Consider the following 19417-nt stretch of genomic DNA (forward strand, 5'->3'; position numbering starts at 1 on the left):
TCTTATTTCTGCTGTCTTAAGTTTTATCTTTTTTTTTTTAAACCTTCCTGACTTTTGTTGTATTAAATAAGTCTTTGCTCTCATTTTTTAAACTTATATCTTATTAATAAGTCCTATTTTTCTGGTTCTGAGAAATAGAGTATCACTTCTAGTAACCCTCTCCCATCCCACACACAAAAACCTTTAGAACATTTTTCTCTTCAGCCCTCTGGCAGATTTAAAAGGAACAGGTTTCCACTTTGGTCCACCTCAAGTAAAGCATGGATTGAATTTTTTCTGCTTAACGACCTTATTTTAGGGTGCCAAAATACTACTTTCCCACGAATTTACATTAGTAAATTTTTTTTATAGGTGCTTACTGTTGTCAAGAAAGACATGTATTAGGAACTTACAGCTACAGAAAATAGAAATGATGCTTTCAAAACCACAAACTTCTAACTTTGGCTTTTACTAGTAGGTTCGCTTGCAGAACAATGAACAAAAGACTCTTTAGACATAGACTTGCATTGAGTTTTAATTGAAAACATTAAAACAACTTAACCACTCGTAATGAATTATAAAACTTTGACAGTTAAATTGTACTATCATTTATGAGGCATTTGTCACTTTTTGTAGACCTGAAAGAAGCTTTGCATACTTGTGTTTTCTGTTCTCATTTCAGACGAAGATTATGAAGAGATGGTCTAAAGTATTTATAAATCAAAAACCAGCTGAGTTAGAAGTGAACTATAAAGAGAACAAAATCTACACACAGCTGTGCTGAAAGAGCAGCGATGGGTTTAAGCTCATGTTTTGGATATGAAAACAATTGAGCTCATCTCACACAAAACGGAAGCAGGTGCAATAGTAAAGCTAAATCATGGAAACCCTAATTAGTTATTTTTAGCATGCCTCTTAATTTTTCTTTCTCCCGGTTTCTTGTCTTCTGAACCTGAGTCTTGGACAGGTAACCACTTGAGGGGATGCCGGCGATAAATGGGCCATGGAGGAAGTGTCAACTGAACCAGAACAGAGAAAATCCATCAATATTAAACATTAAAAGTCTGAAAGATCATTACAGATAATGCCTGGTTCCCAAATACCTCCTATGCTAACAGCATAGTAAAAACAGCAGCAAAACTGACATTCCAGTTATACCTCTGCCCAAACAAGATAAATTAAAAAACTGGGAACAAGCCTCACCATTGACACAGAAGGCTTTAAGAGCTAAACGGTGAGGAGGGAGCACTGTGAAGACCAGAGGAAATTACCACTAGCTCTGACCTTAAGATTACTGCTTGGAGCAGCTGCCAAAAGAAATGTCCTTTTATGCTGTGTCCTTTTATGCAGCTTACTTTATGTGACACTTACTTGGCATTCTACTTTTCCAAGGACTGATGACAAAAGTCGGTGCTGGTTCTTACTGCTAGGTCCAACCAAACCAACCAATTCAGAGTGAACTTGTCACTAACATTCAAATACCCACAAACTTCTTACCAAACACGAAAAAGCAAATCCGGCCATAACTATATAGACAGTCCACCCAAACTGTTCGGCCACGTACCCGTAGATAAATCCAACTATCTGTAAACAAACGAAGTGTGTTAAATACAGTCAAGCTGGCTGGGGGCGGGGGAGAAGAAAGAATACTGTGCAAAACCGATACTTACTGCGGAAAAAAGAATAATTCCCTGAAACATCTGTTCAGCTAGCTTCTGGCCCTTGTAATCCTAGAGGTGAAGAAGAGCAAAGCAGGAATTGGTTCCACCGCCGCAGACGGTTTCCGCCCTGGCCTCGCCGCGCGGGCACCGGGCCACCCCAACAGCAGGGGCCTCCCCAGGGACCGGGCAAGAGGCGAGGTTCTGGGTGTGCGGGGCGAACAAGCCTCCCAGGGGAGCAGGGCAGGGGCACCCCCGGAGAAGAGAGGTGGGGACGCGAGCGGCGCAACTCGGCGACGCAGGAAGGCGGCCCGTCCGCCAGGCACCGCGCCGACCCTCACCATCTGCGTGGGGAGCGAGCTCAGATGCTCCAGCATGGCTGGCTGAGAAGGCCGGCGGCCGGCGGAGGGCAGCCGCGACTCTCGGGCCGTGGCCCCGGGGCTCTGGGGCGAGGCGCAGCACGGCAGGCCCGCGGAGCCGGGGAGCGCGATGGCCGCGACCCCGGAAGCGGATGTTGCCCGCGGCCCCCCGCGGCCCGAGGCCCCGCCCCGCGCCGCCGCCGCTACGCGCCCCCCGCTGCGGCGACAGGCTGGCGCCCGGCGCCCGGCCCGCGGGGGAGGCGGCGGCGGCCGCGAGCAGGCATCGCGCGCCCGGGAAGGGCTCGCCGTCCGCGCTGCCGGCTGCCGGGAGCCGAGGCCCCGGCCCTGCTAGACGCCCTCCGCGGCGCCGCTGCGGCCCACCGGCTGCCGGCGCGCGCCCCGTCGCCATGGCGACCGTGTTTCCTCGGCGAGGACCCCGGCGGCAGGGCTGCCCGGCGGCGCCTGTGTGGCCGCGCTCCCGCGGGCGGAGCGGGCAGCGGGCAGCGGGCAGCGGGTGGCCGGACTCGCGGCGGCCGCCGAGCTAGCGGGCGGGCGGGCGGGCGGGCTGGGTCCCGAGTGCAGGGCAGGCGGGCGGCCCGGCGGCGAGCTGGGCCCCCCGGCCTGCGGGGCGGCCGCTGAGCTGGCGGGGCGGGCCGGGGCGCGGGCGGTGGCTCCTCCTCCTCCAGCTGCAGGTAAGGGCGGCCGGGGGAGCGCCCGAGGGGAACGGCCCGGCCGGACCTAACGGGGGGCGGGGGGGCGGGGGGCTGTGGGCCCGGGGAGCCTCCGGAGCGTCCCCGAAGGGCGCCCTGTGGACCCCTGCAGTTTAGGGGGGACCCGCGCTCGGCCGCCCCTCGCACCGCCTTGGGAGCGACTCCCTCCCGGAGAGTCCCCCACGTTGGCAGCGCGGCTGGCTCGCCGGCTGCACCGGGCCCTCCCAGGACCGACCCATCCCTCTCTCCCGACTGGGGTGTGCCTCTCCCTTGTTATCCGAGCGAGGTAGGGTGCCCCGTGTTTCGGAGAGACCCTGCCTGTGCCTCCCGGGTGGCGCTTGGCCTCTGCTCTGTCGCGTGTCGGGGGCGCAGGCGGCGGGGTTCTCCGCGCTCCAGGCTCGGGCCGCCGCTCATTCATAGTCAGCACTTCACGGCGCCTTGCTCTGTGCACGCACTGGCCTCGGGTACTGCAGTGACCAGCACCGGGCTCATGCTTCATAGAGCCCACGACGTGTTGGGGGAGACAGTGGCATAGCCCCAGAAATAAGTGACAGATTTATTCTGGGATTGGGCGGCCAGGGAGATGTGGGAGGGAGCTCAGGGCAGGTGCCGCTGAATGTGGGGTTTGAGAGGCTCCCCCCTTGAGGCCTGAAAGCCAAGTGGGAGCTAGCCAGATGAAGAGGCAGGAGAAAGTGCCTTTCCACCTTTCGGCCTGGCAGAGACTATTTAATAGACTCTCTGTTGTATGTAGAAATAGACCTGTCTCCCTGTGTTACCGTCCCCCACCTTTAAAGTTTCATTTATTTAAGTAACATCTACACCCAACCTCGAACTCACAATCTCTAGATCAAGAGTAACTGGCTTCTGAGATTGAGCCAGCCGGGCATCCCTGCGTTATCTCTTTTTAAATGCACTTCACAATGTGGCAGTTGCTGCAAAGGTTTAAGGGTATTGGAGCTCTAACATATGGTGAGAAGAAGAAATTGCCTGTCCGGTTCCATTTGAGAGAGATCTTTGTTGGAATCCATGTTGGTCCTTATGTTGAAATGTGTTTTCACGACCGTTATCAAAGATGGTGTTCTCTTTTTTGAGCTGAGAACCACCGTTGCTCATATTTACAAGACCATTCAACAAATATCACATGTCTAATAAGAGTCATGGTGGTTTTCAGATGTGAGGATGCATCAGTAGTTTCATTGGGGTCTCTATTCTCATAGAGCCTACATTCTAGTCTGGGAAGACAGAAATCAAGAAACAGAGAAATGAGATAGTTTCATAAATGAGGGGGTGTAGTGAACTATCCTGATGGCCTCTGAGGGGATGATAAAGAGGACATAAAGATGATCTTGGTCTTTGGCGACCTCAACAAGGTCAGTTTGAGTGGAACAGTAGGGGCAGAAGTCTGGTTGGAGAGAAGGAAAACGAGTGGAACTACATATTAAATTTTTTCAAGAGGGGAACACAGAAATGGGTCTGTGGATCAGCTAGGGTGAGGGGAGTAGTTTTTTGTTGTTTTTAATTAACTGGAAGATAGAAGAGCATGATAATCTCATGAGTGTGATCCAACTGAGAGGGAAAGCGTTTGCTGATGCTGCACTAAGGAAACAATTAGAGAGGTTATGTTAGGGTATCAGTGGAATGGCCTTTCATGGGACGACATATTAACAAAAGGGAAAGCAGAAAAAATGGGCACAGCTGCCAAGAATGTGGGTCTTAATGCAGGTAGCTAGCAAGTTAAAAAAAAAAAAAAAAAAAAAGGTGTTCTTTCTCTTTTTTTTCAAAGGCCTTGAGAAATCAAGTGCCTCATAGGCACGTACTAACAATGAAATTAATTCAGACTTACTTTACTTTAGAAATATGCTATAATTCAAAGTGCTTTGTGGAGTTAATAGCCTTATGTAAAAATGTTAGGTACTCCCATGAGGGAGGATGAAGCATAAAAGTATAAAGGTTTCAGAAGTAGGATCATAATATCCTGGATGCATAAAATCTTTTAAGGAAACATTACCCAGAGATGTTGTAGAAATCTGATCTGATCGCTTCATTTAGTTCCACACATAATCTTGTTGCCACTGAATTATTATTTTAAATTTCTTTTTAATTTTTTAAGTAATTTCTACATCCACTGTGGGGCTCAGACTCTTGGGATCAAGAGTCGCAGTCTCTACTGACTGAGCCAGCCAGGTGCCCCTATTATTATCTTTTTTTTTTTTTTTTTAAGCGAAGGCATCAGATGAGGTGAGCACAAGCCACAGACAGATGACAGTATTAGATACTGCTTTATGAAGAGATGAGTAGTTAACCAACAGAGGTTAAGCCCTGGAAAGCTCATTTTTTCTTTTACCAGATTTTTAATTTTTGAGAATAGCACCCTAAACTTTTGAAAGCAAAAGTGGATTTTGTACATTTTTGTAATTATGTTTCTCTGCTATTTTAGGGGGAGCGGGGCAGAGGGTGAGAGAATCTTAAGCAGCCTCCTTGCACGGCTTGGTCTCATAGCCCTGAAATCATGACCTATGCTGAAATCAAGAGCCAGACACTCAACCGAGCCACCCAAGTGCCCCTTTCTGCTATAATTTTTAAAAAGATTTTATTTATTTATTCATGAAAGACATAGAGGCAGAAACATAGGCAAAGAGAGAGAAGCAGGCTCCATGCAGGGAGCCCGATGTGGGACTCGATCCCAGGACTCCAGGGATCACGCGCCGGGCCAAAGGCAGGCACTCAACCACTGAGCCACCCAGGCGTCCCTTCTGCTGTAGTTTTAAATGAATTTGGAAAATTTTTTTTTTAATTCCAGTTAAAGCTGGATGGGATACAACTCAGAACAGGGTCATTTTGTACCAATGAGGCTGATCTCAGGTTACTTGATCATAGATAACCAAGTCCATGTCTAATTTAATTAGGAATCTTGAATAGAAATTCATTTGGAAAATATTTCTGTAGTCAGCAAGTGTTCCTCGATAGAATTTATTTTGCTTTTCATCTGGTGACATCTAACGTACAAGACTTTCTCCCAGTATTATCATGACTACCACATAAAATTCAGGTCTCAAGTTAGGTTCTTGGAAACTGTTCATTCAAAATGAGTTTCTGGCAGAAGATACTGTATGTTTCTACCTGAATAAAAGTGTTGAGGCATTTCGATGGTCATTCTCATGTAACTACTAACTGGGGGCTTGCTTTTGTCTTGTAGGGTTAAAAACTAGCATTTATATAAAACAGAAGAAAAAGATGTCCTTCCGTAAAGGTATGCTTTTTCTACAAATTATGTTGTTTTTACAGCTGCTCAAAAGGTAAAGAGATGTCATGCAGGCTTTTCCTCTGTATTTCAGTAAACATCATCATCCTGGTCCTGGCTGTTGCTCTCTTCTTACTGGTTTTGCACCATAACTTCCTGGGCCTGAGCAGTTTGCTAAGGAATGAGGTTTCAGGTATGGGAAGCCTTACTAATGCCTTGGCATCTATCGAGGACCTGGAGTTCTGTGTATCCCAACATCCTGGTACATCACTAGATTAAAGAAAAAGTTTTCTTCTTGTCCTGATAAAAGTGGCCTGACTGGGGAAGGGAGAAGTGTGGTACTCGTTGTGCTGCTCTTGCAGCCCCACCCCCACCCCTTCTCCCTGTCTGGGGAGATCTGGGAGATGCCAGGGTTTGATCTGCTGGCAGATCCCTTTTCACCAATTCACCAAATCAGAGGCCTTAGAGGAGCCTCTGTGGGCTGCTGTCTACCCACACTGCAGCAGGACAGGGCTTCAGAAGGTGAGTGATGCTTATCTTGGATGCCTGCCCTGTTTACAGGCGTCAGTATGGTTACTTTCCTTGAACCTGTACAACAGTATCAGGGACTGTGTAGAAAAACAAAACCATCAAGCCTATCAACTGATTTAAAAAGTCACTTTATTGCATAATTCCATCATCAGTTCTTTTAAATTAGTTCTCCATACTGCTCCTGCTCTGGTTTTGAGATATGTGTGAAGCTTCAGGATGTTTGTCAAAAATCATTTTGGGGTTGCCACCCACCGTAGTTGACCTAGAGTAAGAAACGATTAATAGCTTTCCCTTGACATTCACTGAGTACTGTTTTATAACAAGAAGTATTTATATATATATATACACACACACATATATACGTACACACACACACACACACACACACACACGTAATATGTACATAAAGAAACATATGCTCCTGGTGGTAACATTTCTAAAAGAGCATTCAGGCTCCACAAGAATTTGTTCACTCTATCTCCTCTGCATTTAGATGATGGCTGGTGCACAGGAGGTACTCAATAGTTTCACTGAATATATGATTTCATTACCAAATTATTAAAATTTTGGTGTAGTACCTTCTTGGGTTTTTTTCCTGTGTATTTTTTTCTGTTATGAGATTATGCACTACATAAACTGCATGTGACATGTTTTCCCGATATTTTAAGTCACCATGATGGTAGATACTCCTCATATAAAATCTTAATACCACATAGTTTGAATCCATAGGAAAAAGTCTTGGTACAGTGAATCAGTGGTATCCCCACCAAGAAATGTGTTACATATATAGCATGAGTATACATGTGTATTTACTTTTTGTCTATCTACGCTTCATGATGACAGGGATTTGTCTTTTTTTTTTTAAGATTTTATTTCTTCATAGAGATACAGAGAGAGAGAGGCAGAGACACAGGCAGAGGGAGAAGCAGGCTCCATGCAGAGAGCCTGACGTGGGACTCGATCCCGGGACTCCAGGATCATGCCGTGGGCTGCAAGTGGTGCTAAACCGCTGCGCCACCGGGACTGCCCAGGGATTTGTCTTTTATTCATGGCTCCAGCCTCACTGCCTAGATAATGCCTTGCATATATTAGGTGATCATTGAATGTAAATGAATAAATATATATTGAAGGGCAAAAAGGAACACTTATAAAACAGTAGAGTTGCTTTGTGATGCAGTCTGATACTTTTCAAATTCAGGGCTCTATTCTAATTCAGGAACCGTTTTCCTACTCAGTTTTGATTATGACCCACGAGAAACTGATTTCCTGTCCACTTATGGGACATAATTCATAGTTTGAAAAATAACTGTTTAGTCTGTTTCTAGGTTTTTACAATTATAAACGAACTTGTGACTTTAACCTCTCAGATTTTGTCTTTAAGAGAGGCAAGGGAAATTTCTGTCAGAGGTCACATACCTGTTTAAGGTTAATTTAAGTAATCTCAACAGCCGATGTGGAGCTTGAACTCATGACCCTGAGATCAGGAGTTACATGCTCCCCCCACCCCTGCCCTCCCTGGATTGAGCCAGTCAGGCACTCCTCTCTTTAAAGTTTTTGATACAAACTAAGATACATTCTAGAAGGATTCTGTTGTATTCCCACCAGCAGTGTATCAGAATTCAGGCCACCAATTTTTTAATGCTTCTGCTTTTCCAGAAGCCTTGTTACACATGGGCAAAACAGTTTCTGGGTTATATGCCTCTCTCACCTTACCTCTTTTCAGTTCTTGGGCTCTATATCAAAAGCTCATGAAATGATAACAATACCTTCCTTGTGTGTATTCTTTGCAGATTCAGGAATTGTGGGGTTTCAGCCTATAGACTTTGTCCCAAATGTTCCCCGACAAGCTGTAGACGGGAGAGAAGAGGAGATTCCTGTGATCATTGCTGCATCTGAAGATAGGCTTGGAGGGGCCATTGCAGCTATAAACAGCATTCAGCACAATACTCGCTCCAATGTGATGTTCTACATTGTTACACTCAATGGTACAGCAGATCATCTTCGGTGAGCTCTGCTTGCCTGACAATTCTGCTGTTAGAGGATGCTCTAGAATAAGCCAGCTGCCAATCCAGGGAATTTTTTTGGGGGGAGGGGGGGCGTTTTTTTCTATATGCACATACTTTTTTTATAGTTGGGATTATAACATAAAAATTGCACTGTTTTCCCATGATTGTATCATAAACATGTTGCCAAGATGTGAATCAGCTGTGCCACACACACATTGTTAACTCAAGCTGATAAGGTTTTGGTAAGAAGAGTCTCTGTGTGAAAGCAGCAGAATGTTAATTTACATCCTGTTACAAGCTCCTTATCTCATAATATACCTTGAGTAGGTCTAGAGTAGAATGGGATGGGGGGAACAGTGGCACAGTGGTGTGGTGGAGTGAGCAGATACTAGATCCACATCCTAGCCCAGAGTGATTAGAGCCTACTTCCACATCTTTAAGTATGGAGTGAAAACACCCAACTTAGAGGATTATTGTGTTGCAAATGAGAAAATATGTAAAAAACACTAAGAACGTAATCATCCAGCAGATGTTTCTTACTACAGTTGTGACTAATCGTAGAATCCTAAAGTGAACAAGATCTTAAAAATGCTCTTGAATTCAGATTTATGAAATTTAGTCAAATATCTTGTCTAACAGGCTAAGAGTTGTCAAAGATCTAAAACATTTCTGTCCTTGTGGCTATTTTCTACATGGTTCATGTTTAGTTTGTGAAAATTACCGTTTTCCCCATGAAAACTCTGAAATCATCTAAAGTAATGTAAAAACAAATAATGCATTACAATAGCCACAGGAAAAACATGCAGTACATTAGAGAAGATGGACTTTTTACCTTAGACTCAGGTGGAAAAATAAGTTATTACAGTGAATTAATGAGTGTAATAACAGGGTGATGACCACTTTTTGTTGATAATTAGCTTTCACTACCATATTTTGACTTTTCTTTACCATGTATCTGGAGAGACAAGAGTTGGACCACATGTAGTGATGGGATGTTCTCAACTCCACAGGGTGCTTTTCTACAGCATTGGTCCCAAGCGTGAGCCTGGTGGGAGCACTAGCCATCACCACAGAATCTTGGTTCAGGCAGTGACTCTGATGGGCAAACCCTCAACAGCGATCAAAGAAAAGGCTGTAGTTTGGGGATATGGTTATAGAAAACTGAAATTTGCTGCTTTATTTTCATCAGATCCTGGCTCAGCAGCAGTACCTTGAAAAACATCAGATACAAAATTGTGAATTTTGACACTAAACTTTTGGAAGGCAAAGTAAAGGAGGATCCCAACCAGGGAGAATCCATAAAACCAGTGAGTTCCATGCATCCTTGTTGGTTCTTGGGAGTACAGCTGACTCTAGGACAACACAGGTTTAAACTTCGAGGGTCCACTTCTATGCAGTTTTCAATAATTTGTAACGTACAAAACGTGTGGACTGTTCATATTCTAGATAAGCTATCAACAGTATGCTATTAAGTTTTATTATATTCTAGTGATCAACAGTACGCTATAAAGTTTGGGGGGGGGGGGAACAAACTTTTGACTGTCCAGGGGGCCAATGTCCCTAAGTCCTGCACTGTTCAAGATTCAACTGTTTTAGGAAATGGCTGGGTAACTGGGTACCCACTTACCCACTGTAAGTAGCTCTTTGGGGACCAAGGTTGGGCAGTTCTAAGAGACCTTCAGCTATCTTCTCCTGCATGGGTATGGAGAGCATTCTGGGAGTTTCTAATAAAGGCATAGCCACTGATGAATCCTATGCCAATGCCTCTTTCCTTTTCCTTTCCCAGTTAACCTTTGCAAGGTTCTACTTGCCAGTTCTGGTTCCCAGTGCAAAGAAGGCCATATATATGGATGATGATGTAATTGTGCAAGGTACCAAAGATTGTCACCATTGGTGCTGTTCTCTGTCCAGTGTGGGCAGTTGTGTTAATTTTATTTACGGTATCCTATAAAAGATCATCTAAGTGGGAGGAATGGGCATCTTAAAGTGTAAATCTTAAAAAACTTTGTCTATTTCAGGGGATATTCTTGCACTTTATAATACACCACTGAAACCAGGACATGCAGCTGCATTTTCAGAAGATTGTGATTCAGCCTCTACAAAAGTTGTCATCCGTGGAGCAGGGAATCAGGTGAATTACTTATTCGTTATCTTTACAGATACTCCACGCTCCATACTGCAGGGTAATGGTGAGAAGGCAGCAAAATCAGGGAGCTCTTCCTTTCTCCTGCATTTTACATTCCCCAGTTAGTCCATGCAACAATCCAAGGCTTTTCTACGAATTGGTCCATAAACTTGACAACCTAATCTTCCTTAAACATATGGCTCAGTATGTTTATTCTAGGTTTCTATACCAACTCAGAATCCCAGATGTCAGTTTTATTTGCCTTAGAGCCCTTTGCTAATCAAGTTAATGAGATTTTTCTTTACTATTACTATATATTCATTGTTTGAAGCAATAAACATATTATATATCCCATTTGTGTTTTAGTACAATTACATTGGCTATCTTGACTATAAGAAGGAAAGAATTCGTAAACTTTCCATGAAAGCCAGCACCTGCTCATTTAATCCTGGAGTTTTTGTTGCAAACTTAACAGAATGGAAAAAACAGAATATAACTAACCAGCTGGAAAAATGGATGAAACTCAATGTAGAGTAAGTATATAGCTGACTACACTGTGAAGACTCTTATTTCAACTCTCGGGGTCTTTCTAATCTAAGAGGAATTTGTCAGGATTTTCCACTAACAGCTTACATTTGTCATCTGTCCCAAGAGAGGGACTGTATAGCAGAACATTGGCTGGCAGCACCACAACACCTCCTCTGCTGATCGTATTTTATCAACAACACTCTACAATCGACCCCATGTGGAATGTCCGCCACCTTGGTAAGTCAAAAAAAAAAAAAATTAAAAGAATTAAGGATTAAAGATTTACTCGTCTGAAAAACTATGCTCAAGATGAAATATATCCAGTTTCCTTTAAGTTTTCTGCAGTTTAGGGATCCCTGGGTGGCGCAGCGGTTTAGCGCCTGCCTTTGGCCCAGGGCGTGATCCTGGAGACCCGGGATCAAATCCCACGTCGGGCTCCCGGTGCATGGAGCCTGCTTCTCCCTCTGCCTATGTCTCTGCCTCTCTCTCTCTCTGTGTGTGACTATCATAAATAAATAAAAAATTAAAAAAAAATTAAAAAAAAAGTTTTCTGCAGTTTGATGTACAGTTATTTCTGATTGGTACTGGCACTAGTACAAACATTTGGCTTTTTTTTCTCTCAATGTAAGGTTCCAGTGCTGGAAAACGATATTCACCCCAGTTTGTAAAGGCTGCCAAGTTACTCCACTGGAATGGTCACTTTAAGCCATGGGGAAGAACTGCTTCCTATTCTGAGATCTGGGAAAAATGGTATATTCCAGACCCAACAGGCAAATTCAGCTTGATCCGAAGACATATGGAGATCTCAAATATAAAATAAAACATAATTTATGCTGTAAGCATTTCTCAGGAAATCCTGGAAGACAGTATGTGTGGGCAGTAACAGTTGCAAGGCTTCAAAGCCTATCTGCAGCAACCCATGGAAAGAGGGATGTTTCAGCTGGGTAAAGAGGACAGACTACCCCGTCTATCAGTTGGCTTCCCAGATAGACTATAAATGTCTCCATCTGCCTTATCAACAAGTGTTTGCTTACTACCGTGCTGAATGACCAGAGGTAAATGGACTGACAGGATTGGTACAGCTAGTTCAACACTGCTGCTTGGTTTTAATTTTGTAACCTTAACCTGTGGTCTGATCTGTTAATAAAGTGAAACCTACATTTTTCAATAGGTATCTCATTTTTTTGCTTCCAAGTAATTATACTTCTATTCGTTCATTGTATAAGAAAGAAATTGTCTTACAAAATTTAGACACCTTCTAAATTGCCTTATTCTTTAAATTGAACATGATATTCACAAAATTTACATTTTACATCACACTGTAACTGGTACATCATACATTGTTACAGCTTAGTAGCTCAAAAATGTTAAAAAACCACCTTATAAAGGGGAGAAGTTGTTATACATAGTCTGTACTGAAGTCATAAGCATCATCTTCCTCTTCAGCCATTTTATCTGAGATGTAAGGTGGTGCTGACCCATCTATATTGGAGGAAATAAAAAGTGAGGTTAAAAAAAAAAAGGCAATTCCACACCATGTTGCTTTGTTAGTAAATCCCTCCACCCAAGATGCCCCACCTGCTTGAGATTCCTCAGGTGGTGCCTCCCAGGCCTCTTCCTGCCCTGGACATCTCTGAACTCTTTTCCTGTGGGACAGAGAAATAGTACATAATTAGTAGCCCTTATCTGCTCATTAAGAAATTAAATAACTGGAAAAAGACTCTGAAGGTACACATGATAGGGCAGACAAAATTAAGACTATTGACTTCAAGCCTTAAATACCTAAATCTTGAAGGGTTTCTTGTAGTCTGTTATGAACTGTTTACTTTGTCTCTTCAGCCCCTTCCCATTTGTTAAACATTGAAAATTTACTTTAGATTAAGCCACTCACATGCAACATACTTACACTAGCTGATTCTTCAACACCATCCTGGTCGCTGTCAAGATCATCACAGTCCTCCCCCTCCTCCTGTTTTTTCTCTTTCTGTTTTGGCAGTTCTTCTGGTATGTCCTTTTCCTCTATTATTCCATTTGTCAGACCCGAAGACTGGAAAAGGATGCTACTGGCTAAACGAGGGCCCCTGATGACTAGGGAAGGAACACAGGTCATGTAAACAGACCTTTTATTGGCCTCTCAGCCAATGAAGACAGTAAACACAAGACTTGCTTACTGTGTATGCTGTGTGCATTGTTCTTTTCCAGTTCTTCCAGGTTAAGGCCCTGTTTCATGTCTCTCATTATGGCCTCACTAAAATGTGGAGGAGGAGTCCAGGATGTAGGGGGATGACAGTAGTAACCTAAGGAGGCACTAGATTTAAAAACAAGATTTGTAAATAATTAGTTCCTTCATTCCATGTGATCCTCAAAATGCCAACAGAAAAAAGTCTTACCCTGTCCACTCTGACCATATCAGTTTGGCAGCACCTTCTAAATTTGGGCTTCCACCTTTTTGGTGCAGTCCTCTTCTCTGAGCAAGTGATGTAAAAAAGTCCAGAGGATTCTTAAAGTCTGGAACAGTAAATTTCAGTACTACCTTAAAAAAGAAAAACTGACATTATTCATCTGATATAGTATTAAAAAAAAAACAAAAACCTTGAAAACCTTCTACTTAAAAATGTTTATGATGAAAGAGAACATGGAGCTCAAGGGAACTGGGTTCTTATACCTGTCGAGCATCAGCCTGGGACAAGATGGCACTAGCAGCCTCCACTGGTTTCAACACTTCAATACTTGCTGGACTTCTCAGAGCAAGTGCACTGGCAGAGTTAACTGGAGACACAATGAAACTTGGACTGTCTACAACTGTGATTTGTTTGTCCAGGGTGACAACCTGCATGTACCTGGAAAAAGAGGGATAGTAATCGAGGGGAGCACTGGTTTACCTGAAGGATGAAGAACACGAAGCTCAGGGTTGGATTGAACAAACTCAGCACAGTCTGTCAGATCCAGTTTATCATCATTTGCTTCATGTTTTATCTGAAACTCTAACAGTGCTCCTCCCCTTCTAAAGAAAAACACTGTATTTATAACCTCTAGGTTGACCTAGACACATGCTGTTTCCTCTGCCATAAAAATTTCCCCTCCAAATAACTGACTTCGATTCAGTACTGGGTTCAAGCATCCCTTCTTCTGAGGCAGCTTCCCCTTCTCTCAATCTATGTGCTTGCCTTTCAAACTAGATGTGAGCTGTTCCGCTCTAATCAATTCTTCCCTAAGCCTAGCACTGACTTAACCCTTTCCTTGCACTGACACCTCTAAAGAAAAAATAGAAAATGGTCTTCCTTGAGCTATCCAAAACAAAATAATGTTTAATCGTCTATAATGAAATAGCACAATTATGGAAGAACTCAATTTACCTTGTAAGCCCCATGGATACACCAACATTACATATCTGTTCCTGTTTTAAGCTGTTGATGATGCTGCTTTTCCCCACATTTGGGAAACCTACAAATGGGAAATCCATAGAACAAAAGGCATTATGTACTGGTAACTATAAAATTTCCACTGCCTTATTTTAGGTTTGCCCGATATTTGGAGCAAGATCAGAGTTGGATCTGAGTGTCTTCACTTCAACACTAAGACCAATCTTAGAGTCTTCATTTCTTGCACAAGTAATCAAAGAGCAGGAAAAGATGATTAATTCAAATAATCAGGAGCTTTTAGAAGCCAACTTCTTATAGTGCACAGCACTGGAATAGGCAGGAATTAAAATTTTTGAGCGTGTTTCATTAAACGGGCAAGAAGCCAACGTTTGAACAAGCTCTTTATTGAGCACCAACCTCATACACTGTTAACATGAATAAAACCTTGACACTTAAGACATAAAGCGTGTTAAATTGAAACTCACCAATTACTCCCACCTGAATGGCTTTGCCACAAGTCTCCTGAAAACTTCTAAGAAGCTTCCAAAGGCCTTCTTTCCCAACACAGACTTCATTTCTGAAGGGAGTTCTCTTCCTGACCTTCAAGTGCTAAAATTCCAAATAATTAAACTTCTGATAACCCACCAGATAAAACCCAAGCAATCTCTCCAGAGCCCAGCTATTAAAATCACCACTCTATTATCTTTCAGATTATCTCTGGATGAAATCAGAGTTGGATCTTATAAATTCTCATTTTTTAATCAAGATTTTGTATGCTCATCATATTTCAGCCATTCAAAATCTGAAAGAACCATACTTTCCACCACTGACTGTAAAGCGTACCTTGATTATCTTGCCCTTGTCCTTCAAATTTGTTGAGGCTCTGAACACCACTGTTGGTAATTCCTTCTTCAAATAACTTAGCCAGCTTTCTAAATTCTCCTTTGGTACCAAATCTAAGAGGGATTAGGAACAAGACACATACTCCAATTTGGTTATTTTATTGAGATGAATATGAATGTTTGATAAACTGGATTTTACTCTGGTTTGTCTCTTCAGTTTTTAAAAAAGAATTTAGATGGAAAATAGGAAGAGAGTAAGCTCCCTATCACACTGCCTATATCTTGACAGAGTTTGGTATCTACCCTCCTATATTTCTTGTTACCCTTTGCACTGCTCACCTTTTCAGAATTAAATCAACCAGTAGATTATGACCCTAACTTAACAGCAGAGCTGTGTTTCCAGAATTTACTCTCAGGTAACAGCCATGTTTACTGGCCCCAACAGTAACTGCAGATGCCATTTTACATTCTGCTTCATGAAATCTCTATTCTGGGCTTTCCTGGCCCTGATGTTCAAACCAATACTTCTTTAAGCACCCTTTATATAAATATTGTCATATGTAAACATTATGTGGATGTGGTGAATATGGCAAACTACCATCACTCCCTATGTGAGATTAATGAGTAAGCAGAGTAGAGAAGCTTACACTCTTAAATAAGACAAGATGGCAAAGTAGTAAATAGTAAGAGAAAAGTAGAAACCTGTTAGTCACTTATAGAAAATACCTCAATCCCATTGCCCAGCATTGCTTTTAGTAACAAGACCATATGCACTGGCTTTATTGAGGTCAGAGTTGGATCTTATCAGTCTTCAATGAAAATCAGACTGCTCACATGTTTTCCTCATACCTCGCTAGTGCATATGGAACATAAAAGGCATCTCTTCTGCTCACCTGATTTATTTAATACAAGTACCAGCTTCTTCTGTCCACTCTGGACAACGGCTTCTTCTGCCTGGGGACACCTGCAACCAAGAGGATCTCTGGCATCCAACACCTCCAGCACAACATCTGAGGCTTCAATCACCTGTCAAAGCAGAAACTATCAAAGAAATATCCCGTGCTCTGGCAACACCCTCCATACACAAGTACACTGGCATTTTCCACTTAGCAACAGGGTGAACTCAGAGTTAGATCTTAGATCCTCACTTTGGCATGAAGAATGTTCACATGTTCATTTCTCACAGGAAAGTAAAACACAGGTTTGCTTGGCAGCCTATGGACTCCTGACAAAGTGGATTTCAAAAGTAGAAATATCTCCATTGTCTGAATATACAACCCTTCCACAGTGAATTATGTAGTGTGATACGCCCTGTGGCCCTGCCGCGAGATGCTGACCAGCAGTCCTGTTCTATTAATGGAGGGAAGTGAGCTTAGGAAAACGGGTATTTAGGATGGGGGTTCTGGGGAACAACTATGCCAAGACACTGCCTTGTCTTCCTTCACTTAGGTTTCAACAGTACTTTTTCCCCACACTGCTTGCTCCGACGTATCTTCATCTATTTTAGAAACCACTATCAACATGTTACTTAACACAAAGTACCATTTTTGTCAGTCATGCTTATAGGAACTGTTCCTGTGCAAAAATTTTAAACTTTAAGAATACTTCCTGCAGCTAAACAGAAAAGGCCCTAAATAGGATAAACCACAATAAACAAAGAATAAAAACTTTTAAAACTAGGATATGCCAACTTGCTGATTCATCCATCTCAAGTGAACTCCACTTCCACATTTATAGGGCTGGTGTCAGAAAAAAAGAATCTCTCTAGTCTTTTCAACCTCATTACCATTTTTAGACACTGACCTAGACTAAAATACCTTTTTAAGTTCCTGACAATACAACTTCTTTGGATTCTGTTTGCCTGACTTGGGTTTGTCCTTAGCTTTGCACTGCCCAGATTCCTGCAAGATAAAGACAAGGGAAAAAGGACACCAAGTTAGCACTTCAGCTGTACCTATTTCTCCATTTTCCATGGCTAATTAGGGGCACTGCAGGTGACATTTCTAAGTAAAAAAGAGTCAAAATAGTCTTTCTGCCCAAAGCACGGCATCCCCTGCCCTGGGTATGTTTTTACTTCTGTCAGAATTCTCAGTCATAAAGATAATCTTTTTAAAAAAAAAGTATTTATTCATAGAGACACAGAGAGAGAGAGAGAGAGAGAGGAGAGAGAGAGAGAGAGAGAGAGGCAGAGACACAGGTAGAGGGAGAAGCAGGCTCCATGCAGAGAGCCTGACGTGGGACTCGATCCCGGGACTCCAGGATCACGCCCTAGACTGCAGGCGGCGCTAAACTGCTGTGCCATCGGGGCTGCCCTCAGTCATAAAGATACTTAATCGTACCTCCTTCACAGGTTCCAAGTTAGATGGCTTAACACCAGGGTTAGTTTCAAGTTTTCTTTTCTTTTCCTGTTCCTTCTGCCTGTCAAGTTTCTGCTGCTCTTTTAGTTCTTCAAGCTGCATCCAAGCCATAAGAGAAATGAGTGAGCCAAACCAATGTGGTGCTACTTTACTTTCAAAAACCACATACCCACGCATCACTTGTTCAGAGTTTGAGCTAACATATCTTACTCGCTGTTTCCTTAGCTCAGCTTCCCGAAGAAGAGCCTCTTTAAAGGGAGCACTGTTTGGAACTCCTGGGTCTTTTCTAGGCTTTTTGCGACCTTGCTTTTTGGCCTCCTTCCTCAATTTTCGATGGTGCTCTCGAACCTATTATAATAAAAATTTTTATCCATTTGTAAAATTTACTAGCCAATCTGGCTAAAATTAGTTATGCCTGTAAAATAAGCCAAGAAAATTAAGTTGTAACCATAGAGAAAACAAACATTTATGTACACAACAGCAAAACAGTCACCAGGAGACTCTTTGCAGAGGTTAACACGTTGATTAGTTTGCAGACTTATCACCAAATTACTGCACTTTCCCACAGCTATACTCCTGAGGTCTAAGAACTTGTGCCCATGGAGTGTAATTAACTTCAATTCTGTAAGATGAAATCACATTAATCCAAACCTCCTTGTGCCCGAAAGGTGGAGCAGACAGAAATCAGTTCAGCGTTATATTGAACATGGGCGTTCCAAGCAGAACACTTACCTTTTTTTGGATTTTATACCTTTTATGGCAGGTCATGCGTTTACTTGCTTTCTTTAACTCTACAAAGAAACCCAGCACGAGAGGATTAGACACAAAGGATCCGTTTAGTTTTTAGTGACCGGGCTCAGGGGTCACGTCCCTTTCCCTGCTTAGCAATTAACGCTCAAACCTAAAACTCACATGTGGTGGATTACAAACACAGGCCATTCTAAAATCTCAAAGAATCTGGAGCAGAGCCCAACTTCCCTGCTCTCGCTCTTTCCGTAACAGACTGAAACCGCACAGCAGAGCAGGAGACCCCCAGATGGCAGCCCCTTCTCGTCATAGGCCGCAAATCACAAGTTAGGACCGAGCAGCGGATTTCAGCGGCCCGCCTCAGACCTCTCAACATGGCCGAGTAGGGAAGAGGCTGGGCCCGCAACCTTGGCTCGGACACGGTTTACTCTGGACCATCTGGCGTGATTTTAATTTCTTAAAACATATCTGACAGAGAGAGAACACGAGCAGGGGGAGGGGCAGGCTCCCCGCTCCGCAGGGCGCCCACGCTCCATCCCGGGAAGCCGGGGCCGTGACCTACGCCGAAGGCAGACACCTGACCCACTGAGCCACCCAGGCGCCCCAGCGACCTTCACTGCTGTCTTCCTTTCGCACAACAGGCCGGCGGCTAACGACGGCCTTCCCCCACTCGCTTCTCCTCCCGACCCGCGCCGCGGCCTGCCCGCAGGCTCCCCCGCTCCCTCAGAAGACCGCCCCGACGGTTCGCCGACCGTCAGAGGCAGGCCCCTCTACACCCGCTCCCCGGCCGTACTCACTCGGTCGCTTCATACTGGGAGCGGGAACGGCGGTCGCAGCGGCGTAACCGGCGGCAGCAGCAGCAACAACGCGCCTCCGCCACGGCCACGTGTGACTCGCAGGCAGCCAAGCCCGAGCGTCACGCACCGACGCTACCGCCGTAAAGCGCGCCGCCGCCCGCTCGCGCGCGCGCGC

The 19417-nt window shown here is 43.9% G+C and overlaps 4 protein-coding genes and 3 non-coding genes across 15 annotated transcripts in view; 2 read left to right on the plus strand and 5 right to left on the minus strand.

Moving 5' to 3' along the window:
- The window catches only part of NEK4 (NIMA related kinase 4), a 34850-nt gene extending 33852 nt beyond the window's left edge, over positions 1-998 (plus strand). For 6 of the 8 annotated variants that reach the window (XM_025456129.3, XM_035703388.2, XM_025456131.3 and 3 more), the window contains one exon: positions 662-998. In XM_025456129.3, coding sequence (XP_025311914.1) covers positions 662-763 — 102 coding nt within the window. In that variant the 3' untranslated portion in view covers positions 764-998. The remainder of the gene's footprint in view (positions 1-661) is intronic. The other 2 variants (XR_007404168.1, XR_003140596.3) reach the window with 2 other exon arrangements.
- Positions 497-2145, minus strand: SPCS1 (signal peptidase complex subunit 1). The gene is made up of 4 exons (XM_035703391.1): positions 1979-2145; positions 1650-1709; positions 1477-1563; positions 497-998 (listed from the first exon to the last, which is right to left on the minus strand). The coding sequence occupies exons 1-4, from the start codon at positions 2012-2014 to the stop codon at positions 873-875; spliced, it is 309 nt and encodes a 102-aa protein (XP_035559284.1). The 5' UTR covers positions 2015-2145; the 3' UTR covers positions 497-872.
- Positions 2146-2586: 441 nt separating this feature from the next.
- Positions 2587-12305, plus strand: GLT8D1 (glycosyltransferase 8 domain containing 1). Of its 2 annotated transcripts, none has more exons than XM_025456125.3 (10): positions 2587-2688; positions 5903-5956; positions 6042-6140; positions 8269-8482; positions 9674-9791; positions 10271-10355; positions 10503-10615; positions 10976-11142; positions 11262-11374; positions 11767-12305. In XM_025456125.3, exons 2-10 carry the CDS (start codon positions 5941-5943, stop codon positions 11955-11957), a joined length of 1116 nt encoding a protein of 371 aa, XP_025311910.1. In that variant the 5' UTR covers positions 2587-2688; positions 5903-5940; the 3' UTR covers positions 11958-12305. The 2 variants fall into 2 exon arrangements, with proteins under 2 accessions (XP_025311910.1, XP_025311911.1); XM_025456126.3 differs by lacking the exon at positions 2587-2688 and adding an exon at positions 2876-2992.
- A 231-nt stretch (positions 12306-12536) lies between these two features.
- Positions 12537-19415, minus strand: GNL3 (G protein nucleolar 3). Its single transcript, XM_049098207.1, has 15 exons — positions 19243-19415; positions 18431-18489; positions 17909-18046; positions 17681-17794; positions 17159-17242; positions 16235-16367; positions 15343-15455; positions 14985-15108; positions 14494-14581; positions 13803-13977; positions 13528-13670; positions 13309-13445; positions 13040-13225; positions 12673-12783; positions 12537-12619 (listed from the first exon to the last, which is right to left on the minus strand). The coding sequence occupies exons 1-15, from the start codon at positions 19253-19255 to the stop codon at positions 12537-12539; spliced, it is 1701 nt and encodes a 566-aa protein (XP_048954164.1). The 5' UTR covers positions 19256-19415.
- On the minus strand, positions 14033-14109 carry LOC112666129 (small nucleolar RNA SNORD69). Its single transcript, XR_003140754.1, has one exon. It is a non-coding gene; the product is annotated as a small nucleolar RNA SNORD69 (small nucleolar RNA).
- On the minus strand, positions 15215-15296 carry LOC112666131 (small nucleolar RNA SNORD19B). The gene has a single exon (XR_003140756.1). It is a non-coding gene; the product is annotated as a small nucleolar RNA SNORD19B (small nucleolar RNA).
- LOC112666128 (small nucleolar RNA SNORD19) lies at positions 16117-16193 on the minus strand. Its single transcript, XR_003140753.1, has one exon. It is a non-coding gene; the product is annotated as a small nucleolar RNA SNORD19 (small nucleolar RNA).
- Positions 19416-19417: the final 2 nt, after the last annotated feature.

This window comes from Canis lupus, chromosome 20 (genome assembly GCF_003254725.2).
Source record: "Canis lupus dingo isolate Sandy chromosome 20, ASM325472v2, whole genome shotgun sequence".
Classification (NCBI taxonomy): domain Eukaryota; kingdom Metazoa; phylum Chordata; class Mammalia; order Carnivora; family Canidae; genus Canis; species Canis lupus.

Bases quoted from the DNA above. Each gene is read 5' to 3' on its own strand.
- GLT8D1 (XM_025456125.3), top strand. The intron at 10,356-10,502 runs GTACCAAAGATT...TGTCTATTTCAG, and splicing joins TGATGATGTAATTGTGCAAG to GGGATATTCTTGCACTTTAT. The intron at 11,143-11,261 runs GTAAGTATATAG...ATCTGTCCCAAG, and splicing joins TGGATGAAACTCAATGTAGA to AGAGGGACTGTATAGCAGAA.
- GNL3 (XM_049098207.1), bottom strand. The intron at 13,978-14,493 runs GTAAATTGAGTT...CTCTTTTTCCAG, and splicing joins GTATCCATGGGGCTTACAAG to GTACATGCAGGTTGTCACCC. The intron at 13,671-13,802 runs GTATAAGAACCC...TTCTTTTTTAAG, and splicing joins CCCAGGCTGATGCTCGACAG to GTAGTACTGAAATTTACTGT.
- SPCS1 (XM_035703391.1), bottom strand. From the start codon at position 2,014: ATGCTGGAGCATCTGAGCTCGCTCCCCACGCAGATG. The intron at 1,564-1,649 runs GTAAGTATCGGT...GTTTGTTTACAG, and splicing joins GAATTATTCTTTTTTCCGCA to ATAGTTGGATTTATCTACGG. The intron at 999-1,476 runs GTAAGAAGTTTG...GTTCTGGTTCAG, and splicing joins GATTTGCTTTTTCGTGTTTG to TTGACACTTCCTCCATGGCC.